This window comes from Eurypyga helias, unplaced genomic scaffold (genome assembly GCF_000690775.1).
Source record: "Eurypyga helias isolate BGI_N326 unplaced genomic scaffold, ASM69077v1 scaffold25404, whole genome shotgun sequence".
Taxonomy (NCBI): domain Eukaryota; kingdom Metazoa; phylum Chordata; class Aves; order Eurypygiformes; family Eurypygidae; genus Eurypyga; species Eurypyga helias.
This window is the reverse complement of record NW_010246111.1, coordinates 15,587-39,519: the sequence shown is the minus strand read 5'-3', so window position 1 is coordinate 39,519 and position 23,933 is coordinate 15,587. Positions and strand designations below refer to the sequence as shown.

The following is a 23,933-nucleotide window of genomic DNA, read 5'->3' as shown; positions in this document are numbered from 1 at the left end:
GGGGTTTGGGTTTTTCCCCCCCCCCCCCCCCCTCCTTTTTTAACCAGCACAGTTTTTCAGGGAAAACTTGATTTACTTTTTGTCTTCAAGCACAAAAAATAGCCTTATCCCAAGAAGCTTCAGGTCAGATGTGAAGCTTCATGTAAGAACATGCCACCGTGTAGCTCCACATTGCTGGAGTCTCTAAAGGCTTACACATTCTTTGTTAAGCTTCTGTTGCTTTTTTCCCAAGCCCTCCAATGCCCTTACCAAGGAGCAAGCTGTGGACCCCCCGCTGCCTTACCCTGAAGAGTTGAAACCGGATGAGTTCATTGCAGCTTTGGAGTTGCTCTGGGCTGTGCCGGGGCTGGTGGCATGGAGTGCACTGCCAGGGGACGAGGGCCTGCTGGAGTTCCCTGGGGAACATGATGATGTTACTGCGTAGCAGAGAAAGCAGAATAAGGCTGGGATCTCCTTTTCCTGCCAAGGACAGGCCAAGCCTGGACATCTCCACCACCTTGTACCCATCCTGTTGTTCATCTGATCCACTGTCTGCCCTGCAGCAGCAAGGCAGGGTCTGTGCCCAGCCACAGAGAAGCCAGGGGTCTCCAGGGCTGCTCTCTCTCTAGCACTCGGTTTCTATTTGTGTGAATCACACTTCTTGAAGGAGATCTGACAGTGTTCTGCTGAAGAAATACGGTGACCTACCCCCAGGCACTCCTCTTGTTTGGCTTCTAGGTGTGCCTGGCTCCCAAACCTAAACACCCCAGTAAAATTTGCATAGGATAATCACGGGAATGTTACCATGTCCAGGAAGCTTTCCATGCTTTTGTTCCAGCTAAGAGAAAGACTCTGCTGTTCTTATCCCTTGTGTACACTAGGTATGTGGGGATACTTTCCCTGGCCAAACCCAAGGGTCTTCTTCAGAGTGGCCTGCAAATGTGGCCTAAACCCCACGCTTCTAGTCAGAGAGCAAGAGAGGAAGGAGGAAAAGAGTGGTGAGCGAGGCAGGTTTCTCAAGGCTTACCAGTCCCAGGCATGGTGCTATGCACTGGATTGACAGAGAGGGGCCCCAAGGACCCTGAGGTAGAAACCTAGAGAGAAACAGAAGCAAACAGTAAGCAGTTGGCACTATGGGAGTATAGATCATGAAATGCCACTCCTTTCACGTTCCCTTTAGAGTGTGTGGGCTCCAAGGCAGATTTCTTATCTACATCTGAGGCTCCCACAGGTATTTCTATTCATACTCGATTGTAGAAGCACCATTTTTATATCCAGGGCCATGCAAAAAAATCAGAATGAGTATTACATATGCCTGGCACTCTCTACACAGATCTAAATTTATGGATAAGCTGTGGAAAATCCTGAAATTATCAAATGGAAGCCAAACTTGCTGTAAGTCCTGAGATCCCATTCGTAGGAGCCACTACCCTTTGGATGTTTCAGGCTGGATGTTCCTCATCAAAAACTTCCCAGCTCACTCTGGTCTTAGGCACAAATAGTCCCTTCTCCTTTAGGGAGTTCTTGATGGGTGAGAATTCTCAGGTGACAATTAGTAATTTGGTGGCTGCAATCAAAGCGAGCCTTGGGCATTTGTTGTTCAACCATGGTACTTTAACTACAGGCAACACTGTTCATTGTTCACTGAACATTGTTCAGAATGACTGATGAGCAAAGGCACACTTTGTACAATGCATTCACAGGAAAACTATTCACCAAAGCTACTGCTTTAAAAATTCATGGCTTGCAAGCAGCCTTTTGTGTTTGTGACTGAAGACCAAACGTGTTGTGCAACAAGTGACCAAACTCCCTGTGATGTTTTCCTGCCTTCTGATGGATAATTCCAAAACCCAGAAGATTTCAAGATAAAATACTGCTTGCGAATAAGTACTCTCCCTCCCACTCACATGTGCTCCAACACTAACAACACTGCAGGGAGGCTCCTGCCACTTTTATATGTGGAAGCAACTGTTAACCAACAGAACTGCAATAGTAGCTTGTTAGCCACAGTAGCCACTGACAGTGGCTTCCTGGCAGTGAAAATACGCTTGCCAAAACGTGATTGTACAACATGAGAGAAGGACAGCTAGCACTACTGGAGTGTATTCTGCATTTCTGCACGGAGGCAAGACAACAAACTGACATGTAAATGGTTACCACTGGGTCTCAGAGTTACCCAGTAAATTGACATGAGTGGATGTAACTCTGGTTCCATGGAATGCTGATTCCTCTTCCATTAACTTTGGAAAGCTTTTATTTAGCAATCTCGGGGTGAAAAATGATGGGATAGCAGCCCTATTTGGATAAATTATCCTACAATTAAACTGACTTGTACCTTCTAGGAATTTTTTTCTTTTCCTAACTTTTCATTATTCAAATAAAAATAAATGTTCTGTAAGTGCAGGCATGAGATTTCATTCACGTTGGGGTGCTGTGTGTATGCCCAATCCGTGGCTAGCCCAGCTGCCTCTCCGCACACTTCTGCAGGTGTAGTCCCTCTCTGGGCTGGGCCTGCAGCAACTCAGGGACTTGTGTGCACAAGGAGGTGTCCTGTCTCTTTTCCTTTTCCAGCAAACCCTGCTGTATCCCCCCACCCTTTTCCCTTCTCGTTTGGGATAGCATACTCCTTAACCCAAAGACTCTCACCAGTCTGGAATTGTAGATAGGTGATTTGATGGGGGATGGCATTGGGCAGCTGATCCGTTTTTCCTTCTGGCGCCGGTTGCAGAACCAGACCCGAACCACCTCCTTTTCCATGGAGAGCTGCTCTGCTATCAAGGATATCTCCTCTGAACTGGGCTTGGGGTTCTGCTAAGAAAGGGCAGGAGGTTAAAGGAAGCCCCAAAAAGCTGTAACTCACAGCATCCATGTACGCTTCTGCTGCTGGAAAGGCAGAGGGCAAGGGTGGGGCTGGCTGTAATATGAGGAGGGAAGAAAATCTGCTTCTAAGACAAAGGGTAAATGTTTGGGTGAGAGCTTACGTTCTGTGAACCAGAAAGTGCCTCTGATTCAACATCAGGTCTCATGGAATCAGTGGGGGATGAGTCACACTCCCTGGCCCTGTTATTGCATAAAGCACCAGGCTCTTTGATCTTAACAGCTCCCTGAATCATTGCTTGGGGGGAAGCTAACAACTGGTGGTCATCTTATCACTACACGGGACACAGGAGCTCGGAGTGCTGTTCATACACCTACCTGCCCCATCTCAGAAAAAACATTTCTACTCTTTCTTCCTCCACCCCTCATTTATAAAGGGAAATAGTAGCACCTACCCTTTCTTCTGAGTCACTTATTTTCTGGTGCATTTGACAGTATTTAGCTCTGTGGGTTTTGATCTGAGTTGGATACCTGAGGGTCAGAAATACCTAGCATGGACATGCCAAGACAGTTTTCCCATTACAAAGAATGGCTCCTACTAGCTAAAAATGAAGTGCCTATAATGACCTGACAAGGATTATCTTTTGTTCTCACTTAGGAGGAAACTTTGATATGATCACAAATGAGGGAGAAACCAAAAAGAAATAAGGGCTACAGTTTTGATGAAAATTTTTCAATGGGCAAGTTGGTCCTGCTGATTTAAAGCTCTGTTTGCTCTCTGTAACAATTTTTCTTAAAAAGCTTGATGCTTAAAAAGTAAAAGGCTCCACTTCTAAAATGATTCAACAGCAATATCTGGAGCAACTAGTTCTGTGGTCTCACAAGACCTGATTAACGGGGCATCCGTTTCCGTGCTGCACCGTGGCCACACCGTTCCCGTGACACATGCCTGCAACTCGCAGAGGAAAGAGGTGGGTGCAGGAGATCAGCTTTGACTGGGCACCGGTCAGTGGATGGAAATGGGGAGGTGTAACGATGAAATCGTAATTCCTTTAAAACAACATTTACCAAGGAAACTATTTGGTCTGATTTCTTTGGTGCTGACACTTCTCCCATTAGCCCCTTCAAGCATTTTCTAACCTGCTATCAAAACAAACAAACCAAAGAGATCTCTTTTTTTTTGGAGGATTCACTGCTCCTGTGACCTAGCAAATGCCAAACGCAGAGAGTCCACAAGACATTGAAAGATTTTCCCCTCACATCTTGAAATCTTTTCTCCAGAGTGGAGCGAATGTTGGTCTCAATGCTGGTTCGCTTCTTTCTTTTCCGTCCAAACATCTCATTCACTGAGGGGTAGGAATTGGGAGTGCTCATGGAAGAATCCAAAGGAGCAGATTCTAGGGGAGGAGAGAGGGGAAGAGAGATATTCAAGAAGATAATGAGTTATTTTCATTCCTAGATCCTTCCTGGGAACTATGGCATATCCTAAAAGTAAGTAAAATATGCCTGTATTGTGGATCCCTCCTCTGATGATGATGAAAATTGCTCCAACAGTCCCAAATCCATCTATGGTCTTATCCAAATCAGGAAAGAAATATGAGAGCCACAATTTTAATCAACACACTATTTTTCCTTTTTTTCCAGCCTCCTCTGCTGGGGGCCACACATTTTCCAATTATTTCACTTCACGCTGTAAAAGGTGTTGACTTACAGCACTGAGATCAAGCCCTCACATAGCTGAGACACCTCCAGACATAAATTGGTCAAAAATGCCACTCCTGAAGGGCTGGGTGCAGCACATGAGACTAATGCCACTCGTGCAGCAGCTTGCAGGCGGCAGAGGACACCAGCCCAGTACTGCTGCTGCTGGGGTTTCCCCTTGCAGCAATACCTTCCTTTTCTAATTACTGCTCATGGGCTGGTCTCTGAGCACTCTAGGAGTCCTCCCTTCCTACTCTTTCCAGTTTACACAAGAAGGGACTGAATGGACTAGCCCAGCGGTTTGCCCCAGGCCGTACAACAACACAGAGGAGATGCAGGAAGGGAATGCCCCAGACACCAAGCTGCCGTGTCAATCCCGTATTGCCAGAGAGAAAGGACAGCTGTGGTTTGATATCTAGGCTGCTATGCAACCTGCTGTGTGATCCACAGTGGAAAACAGTCTGTTACTAGCCAGCCAGAGATCTGAGACGTCTTAGCTCCAGCTCTGATTTTCCTGTATTTTATTGGAGGCTCCTGGATGGATCCCCTCATCCTGGCCGAGACTCCAGGACTGGTGGCGTTTCTGCACAGAATGTCACCTACCTGCATCACTCAGCCACTTCTCCAGCAGAGGTTTGAGCTTGCACATATTCTTAAAGCTCAGGTTGAGAGCCTCGAAGCGGGAAATGGTGGTCTGGCTGAAGTCATTGCCATAGAGCTTCCCCATGGCAAGTCCCACGTCACCCTGCCAGAGAAGATCCAAATCGCAACATGAGCTCAGAAAAAACCCCCACAGCTTCCTGCTGTCAGACCACCTCCCAGCATAGGTGCAGCCCAGTTTTCATGACCTGCCTTCCAGAGAAAGTGAATTCTCTTCCCATGGGAGTCTGCCCCACACCCCTGAGACTTTGTGCATCGAGAAGGTGCAGATATGAGGTCACGGTAAGGAAGTACTAGGTAGGGTTTGTCTCTTCATGTGTTTGGAAGGGGATGCTCCAAAGAAAGCCAACCTGTGTCTAATCCAGCCCTTCCTCCATCCACTCCTCTCTCAGCCCAACATATCCACATGGCAAGCAAGACCACCCTTCCCACGGACGATGCTGCCCACCTGCGTGAACCCCAATTTGATTCGCCTTTGTTTGAAAGTCTTAGCAAACTTTTCCAGCTCCTCCAGGTCACTGGGTTCCTCAGATGCTCCCGTCGGAGTGAGGTGCTTTGCCACTTGCAAATGCTGGGGTACGTCCAGGTGGGGTTCAACCGATGACCCGGGGAGTCCAGAACGGCCCACAGCCTGTTAAACAACAGCAAAGCCGCAGAGTGTCACGACAATAGAAAAGCGCACCATTTCCTCAGCCTTTTGCCCTTAAGGAAGCAACAGTTTTGGTAGACGGGTGCTTCTCAGGGTGGGACTTTGTGGGACTGAACACTGAGGCAAGTTACCTGTGATGCCAGGCTGGGTCCCGGCTGGGAGAGGAGAAGGCTGCCCTGTTGCTGAGGGAAGGAGAGGATGTTTGGCTGCAAAGCTGAGGAAAGAAAGAGAGATGCATCTGATCAGACCAGCTCCTTCATCAGCACCTGGGCAGCTGAGCATCACACTGCACAGGAAAGACTCTTGAAGCTCTGAATGGAAAATATCAGCTACCTCTTGTTCATAATATCAGAATTCCAGCCACTACAAACGTGGATGGCTCTGAGCTGGATTACGAGAAAGGAAAGGCTCTTTTCACAGCTTTTTAACCTGAAAGGGATTATTACAATAATGATATGGGTAAAATATCTCACCCACTGATCCCTGCAGGTAGACATTTTGCAGAGACATCTGACTTTGATTTTAGATGCCAAGCAGCAGAGAATTTACTACATCCTTAGTGTGATCTCTCCCAGCACTTAATCATTGTAGCTGCTAAAAAAGTGTGCATCTTATTTCCAATAGAAGCTTTTTTGACTCTAACTTTCAGCCACTTGATCTTGTTAAAAAAAATCCCAATCCTACAGTTAATCTCCTGAGCCTACCCACTCTGCTTTCAACTATACATTTCATTTTCAAGTGTCATTTTAAAGCCATCTGACCCTTTCTTTTCTACCTTACTGTATTTCAAATAAATTGAATTTCTTTTGGAATATATAAACTGACACAAAATGATGAAAGGAAAAAAGAAGAGAAATCTATAAAACTAACAAAACCTAGTATTTATGGAGACTGCATAATTGTTTAGTTGACAAACTGCCAGGTACAGGCCTATATCTCTTACAGGGAATGTCCTAAAGATTAAATAGCAACTGAGGCAGTGTAGGTCCCTAGAAATTTACTTAGGTTCTTCAAGTCTGTTGTGGGTGAAACCTACAGAATATAGTGAGAATTTATAGCCTTTCATGAAACAGTCAATATATTCTATTGATTGTAACTGACAATTATAGGGAAAACTATAGAAATTTATGGACTTCTGCTAAAAAACAAATTAAATACAATCTCCAGAATCAATCACTCCCTCCTCTCTCTTTTTCTGTCCTTCCTTTTTTAATTTAGATCTGAATGTGCAGGATCCCATTTATTTATTTAGATTGGTGTTTCAATAAGCCTCTCTAATGCTGGAACAACTTTGAATTTCAAATGCAGGCTGGTAATGAGGTGCACATTTTTAACAGGGAAGGTAATTAATCACCAGAATGGCTTGCCTAGGGACATGGCGGATGCTCTGTCATTTGGAGTCTTTAAAATCATGATTGAACACCTTTGCAAAAGCTCAGCTCTAGCTCAAATGAAAATTATGGACTGGATTCAGGAATCACCGGTTTGACAGCTGATGAGACCGAGGCTGTGTTTTCGTAAGATGAAGACTTCAGCAGCAATATGTTGGCTGACAGCATTCCCAGCATCTACCTGGCTGCTTGTTTCCACTTTCATGGCACAGAGCGCTCATCCCCTTGATCACGTGTGCCCTCATTAGCTGTTTGAAGGGCTGCACAGTGAAGCAGATCAGGGCATAATGAATCAGACCTGGGAAGCTATCTGGCTTAAAACCAGCTTTAAAACACTAAAGCCAAACCAAAACACATGTCCTCTTGGAAAGGCTAAGCTCACAGCCAAGTCCCTTTGGCCATGAAATCCATGAAGTGATGTACCCTTCAGGCAGAACTCAGGAAACAACGAGGGTGTCCCCATGGTGGCCCGAGGGACAACTTCAGGAATATTTCATGCATCTCTTTGGTATGAAGAACACTCCACCTCTATCTGTACCAAACAACTAATTCCACAAAACCTATCTGTGCCTTCGTTTTTACTCCCCAGTGGCTGTGCATGCAGTGAGTCATTAAAACTCAGCAATCACCCATTCAAATGGAAGTTCTCTTCCACAAAAAGCCAGCTACTGGCTGGAATATCCAGTCTTTATCAAGTCTGGATCCAAAAGGGGTCATGGCTAAACCACTGGCCATCTGTTGGAGGGGTAATTGCGGCCAAAGGAAGTCACATAACAGAAGAAACCCTAACTCTGTAAAAGGAAGCAAGTTTTCTTTTCCAGTATAAGATGTTTCCTGTTATACATGGATAAAAGCAGATGGTAAGCAATAGGTTATCCTGACCCTGCCATTTCAAACAAACTAAATTCTAGATTATTGTTAACTATACATCTATTGGTTTCTTTATACAACACTTAGGGTCATTTGACAGAGAGAAGAGTTTATATACTGTCAATGAGAAATAGTTTTCCCACTTGCCTACAGTATAGGTTTTCTTTTGGACGTATGTACCAGCAGCTTCCAGCTGCAGAGATGTTGAATTTTAATTCTGAAGTTTGATTCATACAGTGGGAACTCTGTGCTGGAATAAATCAAGAATATGGGCAAATAACCCAAGTCCCTTTGCATCTGTCAGGTTATGGATCAAAGACTGTATTTGTCTGTCCATAAGCAGCATAAAACTTCATCAACGGCATACCTGTATACCTGTTGTTGGAGAAATGCCATAAAAAATATTGGTGGTGAAAAGAGAAACAGGGGGACTTTTTAAGCACTGAGTTCAGCCCTCAGTCCTTCCATCCCTTTCATGAAGCTGATCACACTCTGTTTCAGAAGTAGTTGGACCTCTTGTCCTCTCCTGCCCCATGGGTTGGATTTGGGAACAACCACTGGCAACTCCAAACCTCTCAGCTCTCATCTGCATGTTGCTCCTGGCTAGGTTAGCCCTGTTTGTTGTAGTGCCAGCATCATCCTTGCACCAGAGCAGCTCAGCTCCTTCCCGGTCTGAGGTACTTAGAGGGATCATCTCAGCCCTCACCACATCACCTTCCAGCGAGGCTGGAAGCCCAGGCAGGCTGCAACTGTTCCCCAGGGAGCAGGCTCCTTGCCGTTTTGCTGGAAGCCAACCAGAGGCTGTGGAACTGCAGCATCCCTGGCAGGTCTGCGAAGGCTGGCCCCAAGGTGGCACTCGTGGCGCACACAAGCCACAGGTGCCAGGAGCATCTCCGGATCTGGACCCTTCCCGGAGCAACCAAGCACCCACGGGAGCGTGCCAGGAGCATGAGGAGCACCGGGGGAAGAGCAGGGGAGAATGCATCTCGTAACACAGCAGGGGAAGAGACAGCATCATGCTGGGAAAACACAACACACCAGATTTAGAGCAACAGTCATTTGGAGTGGGGCGTTCCTAGATAAGTGTCTACTCATAACAATGCCCCTTTCAGCCTTTTTTGCTCTTACCTTGTTGCCCGGCCTGAGACTGAGACAGAAGAAACTGGGGAACTGACTGCATATGACCAGGAAGCAGTACAAGCTGCTGCAGGGTGTGAAGAGAGCTCATATCCTGCGGGAAAAAGCAGAGGGAACAACCAAACTCAGAGGTGTCTGCTTTTCACACAGCATCACCTCTCCTAGAAAGCTTCCCCGCTCTTTTATACTGTCCTTGACCCTATTCACACTTTTCATTTAATTGCCAACACACTGGGTTTGTGTAATTCATGCAGTGTAGAGCTACAGATCCAGACGTACTCCAAGATCTGAAGTTTTCGGCTGTATAACAAGAATTCTGTGCACACACAGACATCCACATGGAAAACTACCTCCTTTTATCTGAAAAAAATAAATTGTTGGAACATTACATTTTCGAGGCACTGGCAATCAAACCCTAGTTGTTAGGAGTAACAGTGAAACCTCTTGAATTTCAGTCTCTTGCAGATAATGTACTTTCAGAGAGTGAACCCCTTAAAATGACACAGAAAAGTGCAGCTGACTGTCCCACCTCACAAACACGGAGAGCCTACTTTCCACAGAGGGCTGATTTCCCAGCCAGCCACATGCTAATATGGGGGAGCAGCAATGCCCAACAGCAGCCGATTGTCTGCACCAACAGCAAACTCATTGCAATGGACACAGGGACCAGACCTGAAAAAACCTGTCCTGTTCTTTGCCAGGGAGCTGCCAAGAATTCCCTACCCTGCACTGGGCAGAGCAGTCAATAGGTACAGGGAGATGAGGATTACATCCCAGCGCTCTTTCAGATTATTGGCGTACCAGTTCCAGGCCCTTTGTTGGGATTAGGGGATAAGAGTTTGCATTTGCATGGGATACACACCAAAAAAAGCCCAAAGCCCCAGTAAGACAAACTCTCTTTAGAGGTACATATTTAAAGGAGCTCATTACTCAATGAGATGAGCTTTTGGAACTTCTCAAGAACTGTTTTGAAGCTTTGGGGAAATTGAACAGTCCCTGAATTGTGTATGGGATCTGAATACCCCACAAAAGAATGAGGGAAGAGATTACTGAGCAGCTGTGTGGCCTTCTGGCATCTAAATCCTACTAGAATTTAACAAGAGTTAAGTGCTAAACTCTGATTTTTCACCTTAGGAAAAGAAAAAAATTCCCTCAAGGACTTAATTTCTTCTCTGTTGTAAATCAGCCTGAGGCCACATTGAAGGGTGGCTATGCTGGTTGAGATCAAGCATTAATCTAGTCTAGAATACTATCTCCAACAATGGTATTACCCAGTGTTCATGGAAGAGGAAGACCATGGCAAGCGTATCTAACACTTCCCCTTGGTGTTGTCTCAGCCTCCAATTATTTTCAGTCCAAGGGATTTCCTAAGAATTGTGTGGTTTGCCTGCCGAGTAAACCCTCCAATGGAATCTATTCCAAGTACGTGTCCAGTCTGCCTTTGAACCCATGTAAAACTTTCCGCAGAAAAGAGGCTGAGGAGGAAGCTGACTTTTGCTAACACAGATTCACTTTTCCGGTTTAGGGTCCATCATACCCTCAAGTCTCTTCCTGCCGCTGTCAAAAGGCACACCTAACTTGGCGAGTGCCTCAAAACCAGCCTCTTCTCCGGAGGTTCACAAACCAGTGCCCTTTCAGGCTTCTGGATCCCTGAAGCAGTGAAGTCACTTACCCCTGCAATTTGGCTCCCAGGCATCATTGATGATCCCTGCACAAGGTGACCTGACCTAGGGGGGATTGTAGACTGCAAAGAGTCGCTGAGGTCTTCGGTTTTAATCTGAAAAAGAGCAAAGTAATTGTAGCATTAGAGAGTGGAGAAAAGGGGATGCGGGAGGTCTGAGAGGGAGGGGCTCCTTGCAGAGGAAAGTTGGACATCAGGACTCCCACCCTTGGCTTAGCAGCAGGGCATGGTCGTTCCCCACTTCTGCTCTCCAGTTTATAACATGGACATAGGTTTCCAGCTCTGCCAAGCCAAGGGAGGCTTCCAGTTTGGGCAATTAAAACAAGTTAATTAAAACACTTTAGGAAGTAACCAAGTTCCAGTGACTGTGCAGGGTTTAAAGCATGCAAGTACTTTCATCAGACATAACACTGAGGCATTTTGTGGAGTTATAAGGAAGACATGAATCAGTTCTCCTTTACCGATCACGACTCACAGCCTGATGGTGGGGCTGGCTATAGATGGCCTCTCATTTACTTCTCCAGGTGGCAGAGAACATTATAAGGGGATGCTAAAGGAAAGGTCATGAAGTAAAAGACCACAATCTTCCAGACCTGACAATGCAGCACTCCAAATGCCAAATGTATTTGTTCAACTTCCATCAGAAAACAAGAAATGGCACTGGTCTGACAAGGAAAAATCTGCTTCCTTAGTTAGAATGAGCTGTGGGAAAAGAACTGGGCAATTTCACATATGTCCAGTGGTCATTTGGACCTATTTTTATGTTCAAGAAAGAGTCCTGTCTAAAAATAAATAAATAAATAAATATAAAAGATTTCTGGGTCCACATTCCTAAGAGAAGAATTTACCCAGGAACCAGAACCTTGTGTCTGGGTCATTCTATAGCCTCCATCTTGATTTTTAACATTACTACTACATTAAACAAGCAAACAAAAACCTGTTGCATCACTTTGTACTAGCTGAAATCCCTTGGTAAGGCTGACTGGGACAGGAGAGAGCAGAACCTGGTTGGGGAAAGTTTAAAAGTTTTTAGGTTATTTCCCAAAAGGTGTTTGAGGAGTGTCTATGTGCAGATGCCATGCACAGGAGACAAGTCACACAGAGCTCTTATAACACATTTTCTCTAAGAAAATACCCAAACAAAAGATTTCCAAACTTAGGCTTATGTTTCTCCTAAGCGTGAGAATGCCTCGAAGAAGGCTCACACCGTCAGTCCCATTCCTGCCTTTCCAGTGCAGGAAGAGGCTCCAGTTTCCACAAACTGGAAAAACCAGGAGGACACCAGAAAGGACAGGTCTTGAAAACCCCGTCCACGGGCTCAGCATTGCAGATTCACTCTTAATACCAGGGCTGAACCTCACCATCTCCCATCAGATTACAGCCGAGCCCAGCGTCCCCCAGAAGCCCAGCGGGGTGGCCTTTGCGGGGGCTTTGCAGTGCTGCCACGGCCTTCAGGTCACACAGCCTCCTGCCAGCAGAGGGGATGAGAAATTCAGCTCCTAAAACAATGGCCCAAGCAAATATTTTTGACTGAAGGCGGTTTTATTTCAATCGGACTAAAGCAAACAAATACACAGATTTCCACAGGAGCAGGAGCAAAGGAGCGAATGTGGCTGTAAGAGGCTCGCAGCTGCAGTGCGGGGAGCGTGCCCTGTGACATTAGCCTCTGAATTTTGGAAGGTGCTACACAGAGGGAAGAGAATTACAACATCTCCTTTGATTACAACTATAGCTCCGGACACTGCCGAAACTAGTTTTGCAATAATACTAGCTCCTTGCGACAAGAGTTATACGCATGCTATGAATTCCAGTTCTTTTCCTACCTTTCAGGTTGGCATGATCATCCCTCTTAGCCTGGTGAAAAAAATCAGATGGAAAGATCTTCTTGATCACTATCAATGCGGATAGTGTCTCGGTTACTAAATGGTAGACAAAAGGCTCAGGAGAATACACCGTTACCCCTGAGCCATCCAGTCATTGCAGGCAAATGGTTTTATGCCCGTTTTTCCTTCTGAGGGCGCATTAAAGAGAAGTCATCCGAGCCAAAAAGTAAAAATAAATTAAAAAAAATAAATAAATTACCCCTGCTTGCAATTCATGTGTGTCTGCCTCACACCACGCAGTCATCCAAGTCTGAACAGTTCCAAAAAGAGAAGTTATCCACGTCTCAGAGAACAAGGCACTTGATCCTGCCTAAGTTATGATCCCAATAGGAGTGGAGTGTTGAAGAAGCACAAGCCATTTCCAAACTGAAATCAATTTTTACAGCTGCCAAGCGGAATGATTTGGAAGCGTTCCAGGGTGAAAGGGGTGTGTAGCTGCATCCCGGCATCGCACAATATGAGAACGGGAGGTGGGTTTGGCAAAGGACCGGTTCCCAATTTAAAAACAACAACATCTCCCACTGCTCCTTCCCCCGTCCCTGGAATTCTCTGGCTCCCTCCTGCGCAGTGGGCGGGAGCTTGGGTGTTCTTGACAAATCCTTCTCCCCTGCACCTATTTTCATTGGGTTTAGTCTCAAATTTACCTCTCCCTCCTCTTCCTCTCCACAACAGGCCCGCAGCTGGCTAATTGTTCATTAGCAAGAGTTCGGGGTATATCCAAAACTTTTGGGATGGTTTATGCAAATCCTGCACCTTCATTTTTTTCCCTGGTTAAACCGGCAGTATTACCAACCGTACATTCAAAAAACCAAAACCCAAAACCCCAAAAAACCACACACATTGTGGGCGAGGCCACTCAATATCATGAGACTCCCTTAAAACAATGTAAATCTCAAATTAATAAAACGAGGGGAGGAGCTGCCTTCTCCTTTCCCAGTGCATCTGACTCACATTTGCAGGCATTTTCTGCAAACATGAGAAAAGTTTTCTTTAAGGAACCAAAAAAAAAAGGTTAAAATTATCACAGATTCACCTCACGTAGGTATTTGATGAGAACCTTGCCAAAACATTGCAAGTGAGCAACAGTGATTTAGTTAAAACCAGGACCAGAGACCACTGGTTCCTCAGGACCTTGGTTTTACACCAATGGGCAGGACAGATGGGGAGCAAGAATTCGTTGAGAGCAAACGTAAGGTTCTTCCCATTGAATTTGATTTGGGGAAATAAGACGGAGGGAAAATGAACCTGTGAAACAGCGGGCCCCAGCCATGTGCAGTGAACACATCCTGCTCAGCCACAGCTGTGGCAAGACGTGGAGATGGGGCTGCTGGCTGAGAATCTCCAGCCACTTTCTTCCCCCTGGACTCGTGGGGAATCTCCAGGCAGGGCCAGGAGCATCTTGGAGCTCCTCCCGAGGAGGTAACGGCAGGCGGCGGCACTGGTACGCAGAGCTACCTCAGGCTTCTCTGGGATAAGAAAGGAATCACACTTGCAAATCTCAAGTGGATGTTTTCACGGCCTTAAAATAGGGTCAGCTTCCCCCGAGCAATCAGAGTGAAAAACACAGGAAGGGTGACTGGATGGAAAGAGAGTCCTTTCCTGAGTTGGCTAGCACAGCTGCTGGGCCTGGCCAAGGATGGATTGTTTCTTACCTATCTCTGGCCTAAAAACAAAAACAAAAAGCAAAACAAACTAAGAAACATATTGAGGGCGATGGAAAATGATCAAAGCTCTTCAGCTTGCTTGCGTAACCGATTTGTGGAAGGTGTTTCATAAACATTTCATAAGAAAGAGAATTATGAAGAAAACATCTCCCAACCTGCCTGCAATTACTGCACAAACTCTTCCTTACCAGTAGGAAGAAGGGAAGAAAAAAAAAAAAAGTACATCTGTTTTGTAACTGATCTGTGAACTTTTGGCAAACATACGGCTCATGAAAACATCCTGCAGACATATTGCAAAGCTGTAAAAAGCCAGCCTTACAGGAGGAAGTTGGAAAAATTCACCTTAGCAGCTCTGATTTCACCGTGTGGAAGGCCGTACCCTTCCCACAGACCGACTGACCCGCACCTGATTCGATGGATGGATGGTCAGGCCCCACCGGTGGGGCAGGACTCTGGCTGCAGCCCCCCCTTGTGTAAGCCCATCTTAGGGTCACTGCTCACTGGTAATCTGCATCCATCTTCCTTGTCTGTTAGCAAAGCAGGCAGCCTGAATGCAGCCCCAAGCCACCTCCTTTTGACGAGCCCTTCTGAGGTCATGCAAACACCACGCCACCATCCTCTTTGCAAAGGTGGGACCCACCGACTGATTCAGCACCCAGAGCCTCGGGTGCCTTCCCCAAATCTAGGTAAGAGATCCCCATGCCCTGCCAGAGTGAGGCCGTTAAAGCCATGTCAGCCCTCTCCAGTACCAGTTATTAGGCAGGGACTGCGGTCGTTATTGTAAGATAGAAGACAATCCTATTCGTTGTGTAGTTTCTATTTAGACAGTAACCTCTTGGAAACAGATATTTATCTGCCTTCGTATCTGGTTTATCTCACAGTCAGCAACTCAAAATTGTTTAAGAGTTTGACTGACTCATATCCCTCCCTCCCCTCACAGCAGAGTGGTAAGGCTGTTTCACTGCATCAGGTGCACACAGACTTCAGAGGGTCTGCACCTATTGCCCCTGAACCAGTGAACAGCATGGTTCTTCCAGGGCCGAATCACTCCCAAAGAGCTCTTCAAGACAACAGGGCTGCCTGAAGCTGCTCCAAAGTTATTTGCCTGAAGTCAAGGGAGGAAGTTCTATGATAGAAACGGGTATCAAGACCGGATCCAAGGCTACTGCAGTTAACTAAGCCTTCCCACCTTCCAATGGCATAAGTGTACTTGTCTGTGAATTACCTGCACACGTGGGCCCCATAAAATAAAAAACACACTAATAATAAATTATAGCAATAATAATAATGGGCTTGCAATTACTATTTCCACATGTAGTATCCTGCACGTACGGCAAGGCTTAACAGACACCCAGGAAGACGGAAAAAAACCCCTTATGTCAATGCAACAATATTCACCCTATAGCATTTGGTATCCTCTCTGAAGGGTGGGGTTTTTCAGAAACCGGCAGCGTAACAAAAGGGGAGTTCATTCCACGCTGAATGCCTAACACACTATATCCTAAAACTCAGTAATGGCAGCACACTGAAGAATTAAAGTGCAATCCCTAACCTTAACACACCTGCATCACAGCTATACGAGGCCTTCGAGTCGAATAATTAGACCTGATCTCATACGCTTTATCCCCTGAGCTTCAGCTCAGGATGTTAATAGTTGTGCAAGAGTGGGAAATCAAAACTTTAAGAGTAACTGGGCTACATGCTTCACAAAAGAAAACAAACAACCATGCTCAGCTTTGCACTCGCAGGTTTTCTGGTACAGCATTTCCCTCATCTTTTAAACAGAGAACAGGAAAAAGGATGAAGGCACCTCTCTCTGTGCTGAATGACAAACCTCAAATGATCACGTGTAGCACAGCAGGCTTCAAAAGCAGGCGCTGGGCAAGGGAGTGCAGAACCAAAACCAGAGGTGGGAAGAGCACATGCCCCGGGTGGCCACGCTCCCATCGGCGCCTGCACAGGTGGACGCATCCTGACGCAGGGCTGCTCTCCACGTTAGAGACTGCAGCCTCTGCAAGAGCCTCAGTAACACAGAAGCCAGCTAGTGCTTTTGTAAGGCGATCCGTGTTCCGGGAGCGCAGAACTGGTAAAAAGGTACTGAAAAGCAACAGCTTACAGCATCTTCGCTCTTGCTATTGGTACTCAGGCATGTGGTATCTTCTCTGCCACGGTCTGTGGGTATGCTACGTGAGGCATTTAAAAGAAGGAGAGGGGAAGATGCCATTTTCTTGGTCAGAATGGTGAGAGCCTCCAAACAAAGTATGGGAAACAATTTTACCACCACTAAGGCTGCTATTTCTCTCATGTCTCATTCCAGGACTCTCCCTGCCCATTCCTCTCTAGTCATCCTCAGCCCAGAGGTTCTGCATTTCTGCCCCAACCTTCTCATGTGTTGCAGCACTGTTCCCTGCACCTCTCTCAATTTCACTTGCTCAACTTCCAAAGCTCTCCAGAACTCCACCTCTGCCTACACCTTTCTGCTTATCTTCTCTGCTCCCACCCTGGGCTGCATCCCTGCCCCTTTCCTTATCAATCCGATTTCACACACACCAGGCTTCATGGCTTCTCCCATGCCCTCTTGCATGCTCACACAGGTTCCCTGGAACCTAATCATGTTCCTGTTGAAGTCAGCAGCAAAGTTGCCTTATTGGGTTTCTCTGGGGCCAGAACCAGACCCTTAACCATTCTCCAAATTCCCCGCATGAAAAATTTCCCCTTTCCATGGATCCCTTATCTAGGGGGACCAGACTGTGATTGTTCTGTATTCTCTGTGCCCTCTGGTTGCCAGCCAGTCACAAACCATCTAAATACCTGGCACTGCCTCTCTCCTGTACAGTACCGATGTTGCCGGATCAGTCAACTATGAGGACGGTAGAGCCGTGTCCACCCAGTGAGTCCTGGCACAGGTAGCCCTCGGTAGCAAGGCACTTTCCACCACATCCCACATTTGAAAGGAATTAACTTGGAATCAAATGGCTCCCGTGACTAGGGCTGGCTCCATCCCAGCTCCGCGGGTTTCTCTGATTGGTTCACGGTAGTTTTGGCACCAGTTGCCGCGCCCCAGGGTACTGGGACACAAGAAGAGCAGCTAGAGGGATTGCATTAAATACACACAAGTAATATAATTAAAAAAGAAAGGGAGAGTGAGAAAGATCAACTTCTCTGGAGAGTATCACAGAGTTTTTCATTTTGGGTGGAGGGAATGAAGTGCAGTGATTGAGGAGAAGAGGGAGCTCCGAGGCAGTTCTCCCAACTCAGTGGCTCTAGGCAACTTCTGTGTGTTGGGGAAGCAGGGCAAGAGGGTTTCTTGCTAGCATAAGCCCAACATCTGATTCCTAAGGGGCTGAGCAGCCCAGGTTCAGCCCACTGATCTCACATGGAGCGCTAGCAGATCAGCACCTCTGGGAAGAGAGAAAGTGCACTCTCATGTCAGGCTTCCAAAATTAGAGGCCTTGCTTGAAACCCCATCGCCTTCACCTTTTTATGCTATGACTTGCCCTTCTCCAAACTGGGTGTAGGGCCCCACCCTTGCTGGGTGGTGCAGGCTCTTGGAGCTCACCAGATGAAAGGCCTTCAAGAATTCGGAGTCCTCTCCTTATTACCGATGAGCCATTCTCCAGTGGGCAGAAGAGTCATATCCATGCACAGTAGTTCGTGCAACTCAACGCTTAAAAAGGTGCCGGGCAACCTAAATAGTGGTTTGACAGTGACACCCATGCCTTGAGCTTAGTTTCTATTGTGGAAACAATTGTTACATCCCTTTAGACAGGTCCATGAAACGGGGGCTTGTCCTCTGCAAGCCTAGAAATATTTCCCAAAGGATGATAGGAGCCCGGTTGGAGCAGGGAATTTGCAAAAAGAGAAGACCTATCTCTCCCCATCGCTAAGAGACCTTTGAAACAGCTGTACAAGGTATACTGCCAGTGGACCAAGACAAGCATAGGAAATACCTTATAAATACATGTTTCTCTTTAAAAGCCCAGAGCAGGAAAGCAGGAGTTTGTGAATGGGCTGCGGCTAGATCTTCAGGAACAGATACAGTCCAGCCAACTCTGAAGTAACGCTGGGTTGTTGTCAAATGTGATTGGCCAACATAAAATTAATTCAGTGGTTTCAGCCCACCTCTCAAGAAAAAAAATTTAAAAGGCTAAATCCTTCTTCCTTCTTCCATACCCCTTTCCTTCATAAGTTTCCCCTGAGACTCACTGGACTGTTTTTGAGTTCATTCGCATCAATCCCATCTGAGGCCCTCTGCAAGGTGCCAGAACAAAACTAGCTTGAACAAGAGGTTCCTCTACATATCTGTCCTAGGCAAAACAGTGCCATATATAGAAACAGAGGACTTCCCCTCAAGCCAGGGCTTTCTCTGATGCTTTCCCAAAGGGCTGCATTTCAATGAAGAACCAGGGCACACATACAAATTTATGCAATCAGTCTGTCCCTAGGATAGAGCAAGAAAACTTCAAAAGGGAAAGGCCAAGGTAGTGTTCAGCTTAGATCCAGTGTCAGGCAGGGCAGATACGGACAGCTGGGCTGATTTCCAGCTAGTGAAGGCTCAAGAGATGAAAAGCACATGCAAGACTTAGGCTGATACCCTGGGGCAATGCGGAGAAGAAGAGAGAGTGAAATCTGAATTGATCCCCAGAGGGGAGAAGGAAGCAGGATGTGAACCTCCCCTTGAGAGGAGGGCAAAACAGGACTGGGATGGAAATCTGGAGGGCAGACTGAAACCTGAACTACCCACAGGGAAAAGCCAAGCAGGAATAGAAATGACATATAGGGAACACATGAGATTAGGGGGAGGTGGGAACACAAAGTGGAATGAAAAACTATGAGAGAGATCCCTGGGGGGAGGGAAGCCCTGATTGAGCAAAATTAAATCTGCAGAGAGTTTTGCATCCCAGATATTAATAACAAACTACCTAGCAAGTTGGGCCCTTCTTTCCACCTTCAAAAGGATGGAGGGGAGGAAGAACTTGTCTGTGGTTGAGCACAAGACTATGAATCAGAGAATCTGAGTCCATATCCCAGCTCTGCCAGGGAGCAGGTCCCGGGGTTACAATACGCCCCAATGTCCACAGGCAACTGTCCTATAAAGCATCCACTGATTTCGACTGCAATCATGGTTCTCAGCATCTTTGGGAAAAGCCAGGTAGTCAGCCTGTGTCTGCCTCATCTATAAGACAGGGTTAAACACCTCCCTACCTTCCGGAGGCACCGGGATGCTAAATTCATTAGCAGTACCTTCAGACGTGTGGGTGGAAAGTACCAAACAAGGTCAGAGTGTTATTTATGCCACTGAAAGAGAGCCACTAGCGATTTTAGATCTCAGATGCAGTTTGCCCGCTCAGTTTCCCATCTTATGTGTCTAAAAGACATCAGCTGTAAAGACCTGAGACAAATTACTCTATTACATCAAAACAACTACTGACTCTCCTTCAAACCTAAAAAATTAAAGTTTCTGTGGACAATGACTGTCAGATATTAACAGGGCAGGGAGGTGACTTAGGTAAGTAGGTATGAGGGACAGAAACCCCTTTGGCACCTCTTGCTGAGAGCAGGGCAGTAACACACAGGATTTGGAAGGGTGGAATTTTTCAGCGGACCCAGTCCCTCACCACTCTTTTGTGGTACACTAGCAGACACACTCAACTGACCAAAAAATGTCTACTCAGGTTCTACTGACTGTGAATCTTTAGCAGCTCAATTATTTAATGTTGACTGACCACTGAAAGACAGGGATTTTGGAAAGTGTCCCTTAGAGTCACGTGCAACAGTCCAAATGACAGTGTGTGTGACCTGATGTGCAAATGTAAGCTTTGAGCTAATGTGCATATGAAATACAAGGCCACTTCAATGGCATATCCCATTTCCTTATTTTGTTCTGGATGCTTCTCTGTGTTCTAAAGCTCTCATCTCTCCCAGTAATACATCTCCAAGCTATCTCCTTTTCCCAGGTAAATCCATCCCAAGATCCTATGCCTAGGAAGCCTGTTGGAAAGAGACATATATCCTTACTACATCCCTGACTGGCGTAAACCAAAGAAAGTAAAGTGATAGGAGCGAAGAACCAACAGGAAAGTTCAAGCTGTGCTGAGTCCTGGGCTGCTCGAGCACAGTAGTGCCTGCTTGTCTGCCTTAAATATTGTCAAGTCTCACGGCAGGATCATCTTTACATCGATACAAATACCAAACCTGTCATTATCATTAAACAAATGACAGCCTGTCTGCAAGCGTTAGCCTTTTGCTGGAGTGAAACTACACGGCATATTTGGATACAGAGCACATGCAGTTCCTGCTAAGCCTTTCCTGCACTGGTAACACATAACTTTTCAGCTTTATTTCAAGAGAGACGTATTCTCTCCTAGCACTGGAGTGCAGCTCAGTGCTTGAGAGCACGGAGGGGCTTGGAGAGGACGTTTCATTCCTTCTTCTGGAAGAAGGGGAGATCTGAGCCTTCATTCCTTCCTGGCACTCAGTGCATTGCTGCAAGGATCAACAGATGACACGATCCTACACATCCCTTTCCTGATGGGAAATAAATCAGGGGTTCAATATCTGTGTATTTCCCTCCTCCAGCTGTGGACTGATGCACAGAACTGTGCACACAAGCCCTATCATCTCCCCAAACCATCAGCCCTAGCTCTGTGTGTGTATTCCAGAAGGCAGCATTATCTCAGGGATTAACTCCAGACAAATGGTGAATTGCTTTGCTCTGCAGAACAACTCTCTTCAGAGCCATCTGTAAAACGAGACCATGCAGCGTTTCCTTAAAGGCTGAATGCTACATGTACCCATGGGGAAATAAGCCAAACAAGACTGGTAAGACCGCAGCTGGTGAGGATCACCACATTACAGCAAGGAGAAGTTCTGATTTCGACACTTTCCCTCAGACCTTATCCTGGTCCCTCTCGATGCCCTTTGGCAGCAAGACTCTGAAGCCAAGTTACTCAGTTCTGTCCCTGACACCGTCTGGACACGATCCCAAACCATCAAGCAGCAGATGTCCCTATCCAGGTTGCCAGCACTGAGGGTGAAAGTTTATTACTGTCTCTTTGCATTTCCCTTGATATAAACAGGAAACAACCAGCATTAGACTCACTAAATAAAAAGCTAAACCAGATAGGCAAGGCAGAAGATGCTTCTTTTTTCATACACACCCTTTTCCCTCTCATTCACATACAAATTACGGTTGCATCCAGGTGGGAGGAGAGTTTGAAGAGGGGAGGGGGGAAGAAATGTTTGCCAAATAGGCTGAGGGATCAGAAGGCAGTTTTCTCATAAAGCGCAGGGCTGACCCACAAACTGCGAGAAAACCTCAAACTCCACAAGAGTTTCCCTCCTCCCCATTTTCACGGTGAGAGCAGCCACAGCAGGGAATTGGTAGGCAAGTAAGGGGTCTAACCAGGTCACTCCACCCTTCTCTTCCTGCCTGGAGCATAATATGGGAGGGAAACAGACCTGAAATGTAGGCCATCTACAAAGACTGGGGGAGAGGCTTAAATGAAGTGAGATTTATGATCTTCAAAGTGATTAGAGCCCAGCACTCCAAATAAAGTCAAAGAGAGCTCAGCAGCTCTTGTGCTCGGTTTGGAGTTGGGTTTCAAACCATACTTCTTTGGCTTCAGTTTGAAAACTTGAATTGCAAGGTAACAAAAAAAAAAAAAAAGCCACCCAAACCCAACCTCAAACCCCAAACCAAAATTAAAAAACCCACCAACCTCCACCCATAATGAAAGAGGCTCAGCACCTGATTTTACATGAAAACACTTTGATATTTCCCTATCTCCCTTCTTCCTTTTTCTCATCATTTGAAATCTATTTGCTGAATTGAAGATGAATTCACCAATAGCTGAGGTCAGCCCGAAACGTGAGCGTACAGCCCGTGCGTTGGGGCTCATTCTCATCTAAAATAACAGTAACAATTGATGGCTCAAGCCTACACGTGGCCTTAAGAGGGCCAAGAGAGGGAGACAAAGAGCCACTTGCACATGCCTGTGTCCACTCGGATGGACTGTTAGAACCTCATCCCTGGCATCACTGCAAACGCCCTGCTGCGGACGCTGGCTATGTCCTGTGGAATAGTACCAGATTAAAAAAAAACAAAACCACATTAAAATGAGCTTGTTCACATGCTTTTGCTTTGTAAACCTTAGTGAGTCCCCAGTCAGGTTTGCTACTGAGTTGCACACACAGATGTGCTGGCACAAATGAGATTTTGCAGCACCCCTTTGGTGGAAGGGGGAAAACAAAAGTGGGAAGTGAATCCTGCAAAAGACTGTCACAAGACCACAACCTCTTTCTGGGAGGAGGAGGTTTCTATCAAGCAGACTCTGGCCCAAATCCTACTGAGTGCAAGGCTGATCTGCCCCCCATTCCCCCCAACTCTCCCAGCATCCACTCATTCAGTGGCATGCCTAGGTAGGACCTTAAAGATAATGGATCAAATCATCAGTGGGTGTAAATCAGCGCTGCTTCACCGCAGTCAATAACGTTTCCTTGATTAACCTCAGCCCAGCTTCCAGTTCTAACATCTCTGTGGTGTTGCCATAGGAAAAGTTTGCAACATGTAGAGATCATGTACTTTCATAGCTTATTTTTATCTTGAGGGAATTTTCTTTTATCACTAGTCATAAGCAGGTTGGATTCTTCTCCTGGCGTGTAGAAAGCCTGTGCTTTGGGCTCTGCAATCCACAGAGCTGGAGACACAAGACTTTTTGTTTTCAGCTGGCTATTCCAAAAACCTGGAAGATGGCTGAACGTGTTAAGACACCTTTGATAGGAAGTTACAACTCACCCAAAACCAGAGCAGCCAAACCAAACACATAAACAGCAGCTTGCTGACATCTGTCAGACTAGAGCCACCAAGGCAAGCTTGAAAGACAGAAAGTCACTGCGAGAAGCTTCAGTTGCTAGCAGGGAGCCTTTGCAAAGGATCACAATCCTTGAACTCTGGGAACGCACGGCTGGAAGCAGGGAGGTTGCTGTACTGTTAAGAGTGCCAACATCTGCTTCAGATGCTAGTGACAGCCCGTGGAGCTACAGCCTCTTCTGCTTTCCTCGCTCCAGCTCCCCAGCCAACGCCTGGAGCCCTGCAGCAGGTCAGTGGGGTAACTCTCTAGACCTCCTCTTTTTCTCTGCAAGGTCTGAGTCCAGCTCCACTGATGACCACAGGAGTCCTTAGCTCTGGATTCAGAGAGCGTTTTCTCATGTATCTGCACAGAATCAAGATCCATGCTCCTCTGAGGGCTGTCACCTTCCTCCCCTTGCAGTTCTGATGTGAGATTCAGGGATTTCTTGCAGACACACATGAAAATCTCCAGGCACTCGTTGAGACAGGGTTGCTTTGCACTGCATGAAGCAGGAGGGTAATAGCAAGCACAGCAAAGACAACGGTCCCTCACATATTTGCAATTAGCGCTTGCTTGCCCTGCAACAGGCGCTGGCTTTTATCTGCTGTCCCTTTCCCCACTGCCTTGCAAAAAGGAATCTGCCGTTGTA

At 46.4% G+C, this 23,933-nt stretch overlaps 1 protein-coding gene across 1 annotated transcript in view; it reads right to left on the bottom strand.

The window, feature by feature from the left end:
* POU2F3 (POU class 2 homeobox 3) overlaps positions 1-23,933 on the bottom strand; it is a gene marked incomplete at its 5' end in the record, with an annotated part of 36,530 nt that overhangs the window by 728 nt on the left and 11,869 nt on the right. The window contains 9 exons of the mRNA XM_010150287.1: positions 284-416; positions 1,007-1,073; positions 2,626-2,787; positions 4,057-4,193; positions 5,101-5,242; positions 5,606-5,788; positions 5,938-6,020; positions 9,196-9,298; positions 10,877-10,981. Of these exons, the coding sequence (XP_010148589.1) occupies positions 284-416; positions 1,007-1,073; positions 2,626-2,787; positions 4,057-4,193; positions 5,101-5,242; positions 5,606-5,788; positions 5,938-6,020; positions 9,196-9,298; positions 10,877-10,981 (1,115 nt within the window). The remainder of the gene's footprint in view (positions 1-283; positions 417-1,006; positions 1,074-2,625; positions 2,788-4,056; positions 4,194-5,100; positions 5,243-5,605; positions 5,789-5,937; positions 6,021-9,195; positions 9,299-10,876; positions 10,982-23,933) is intronic.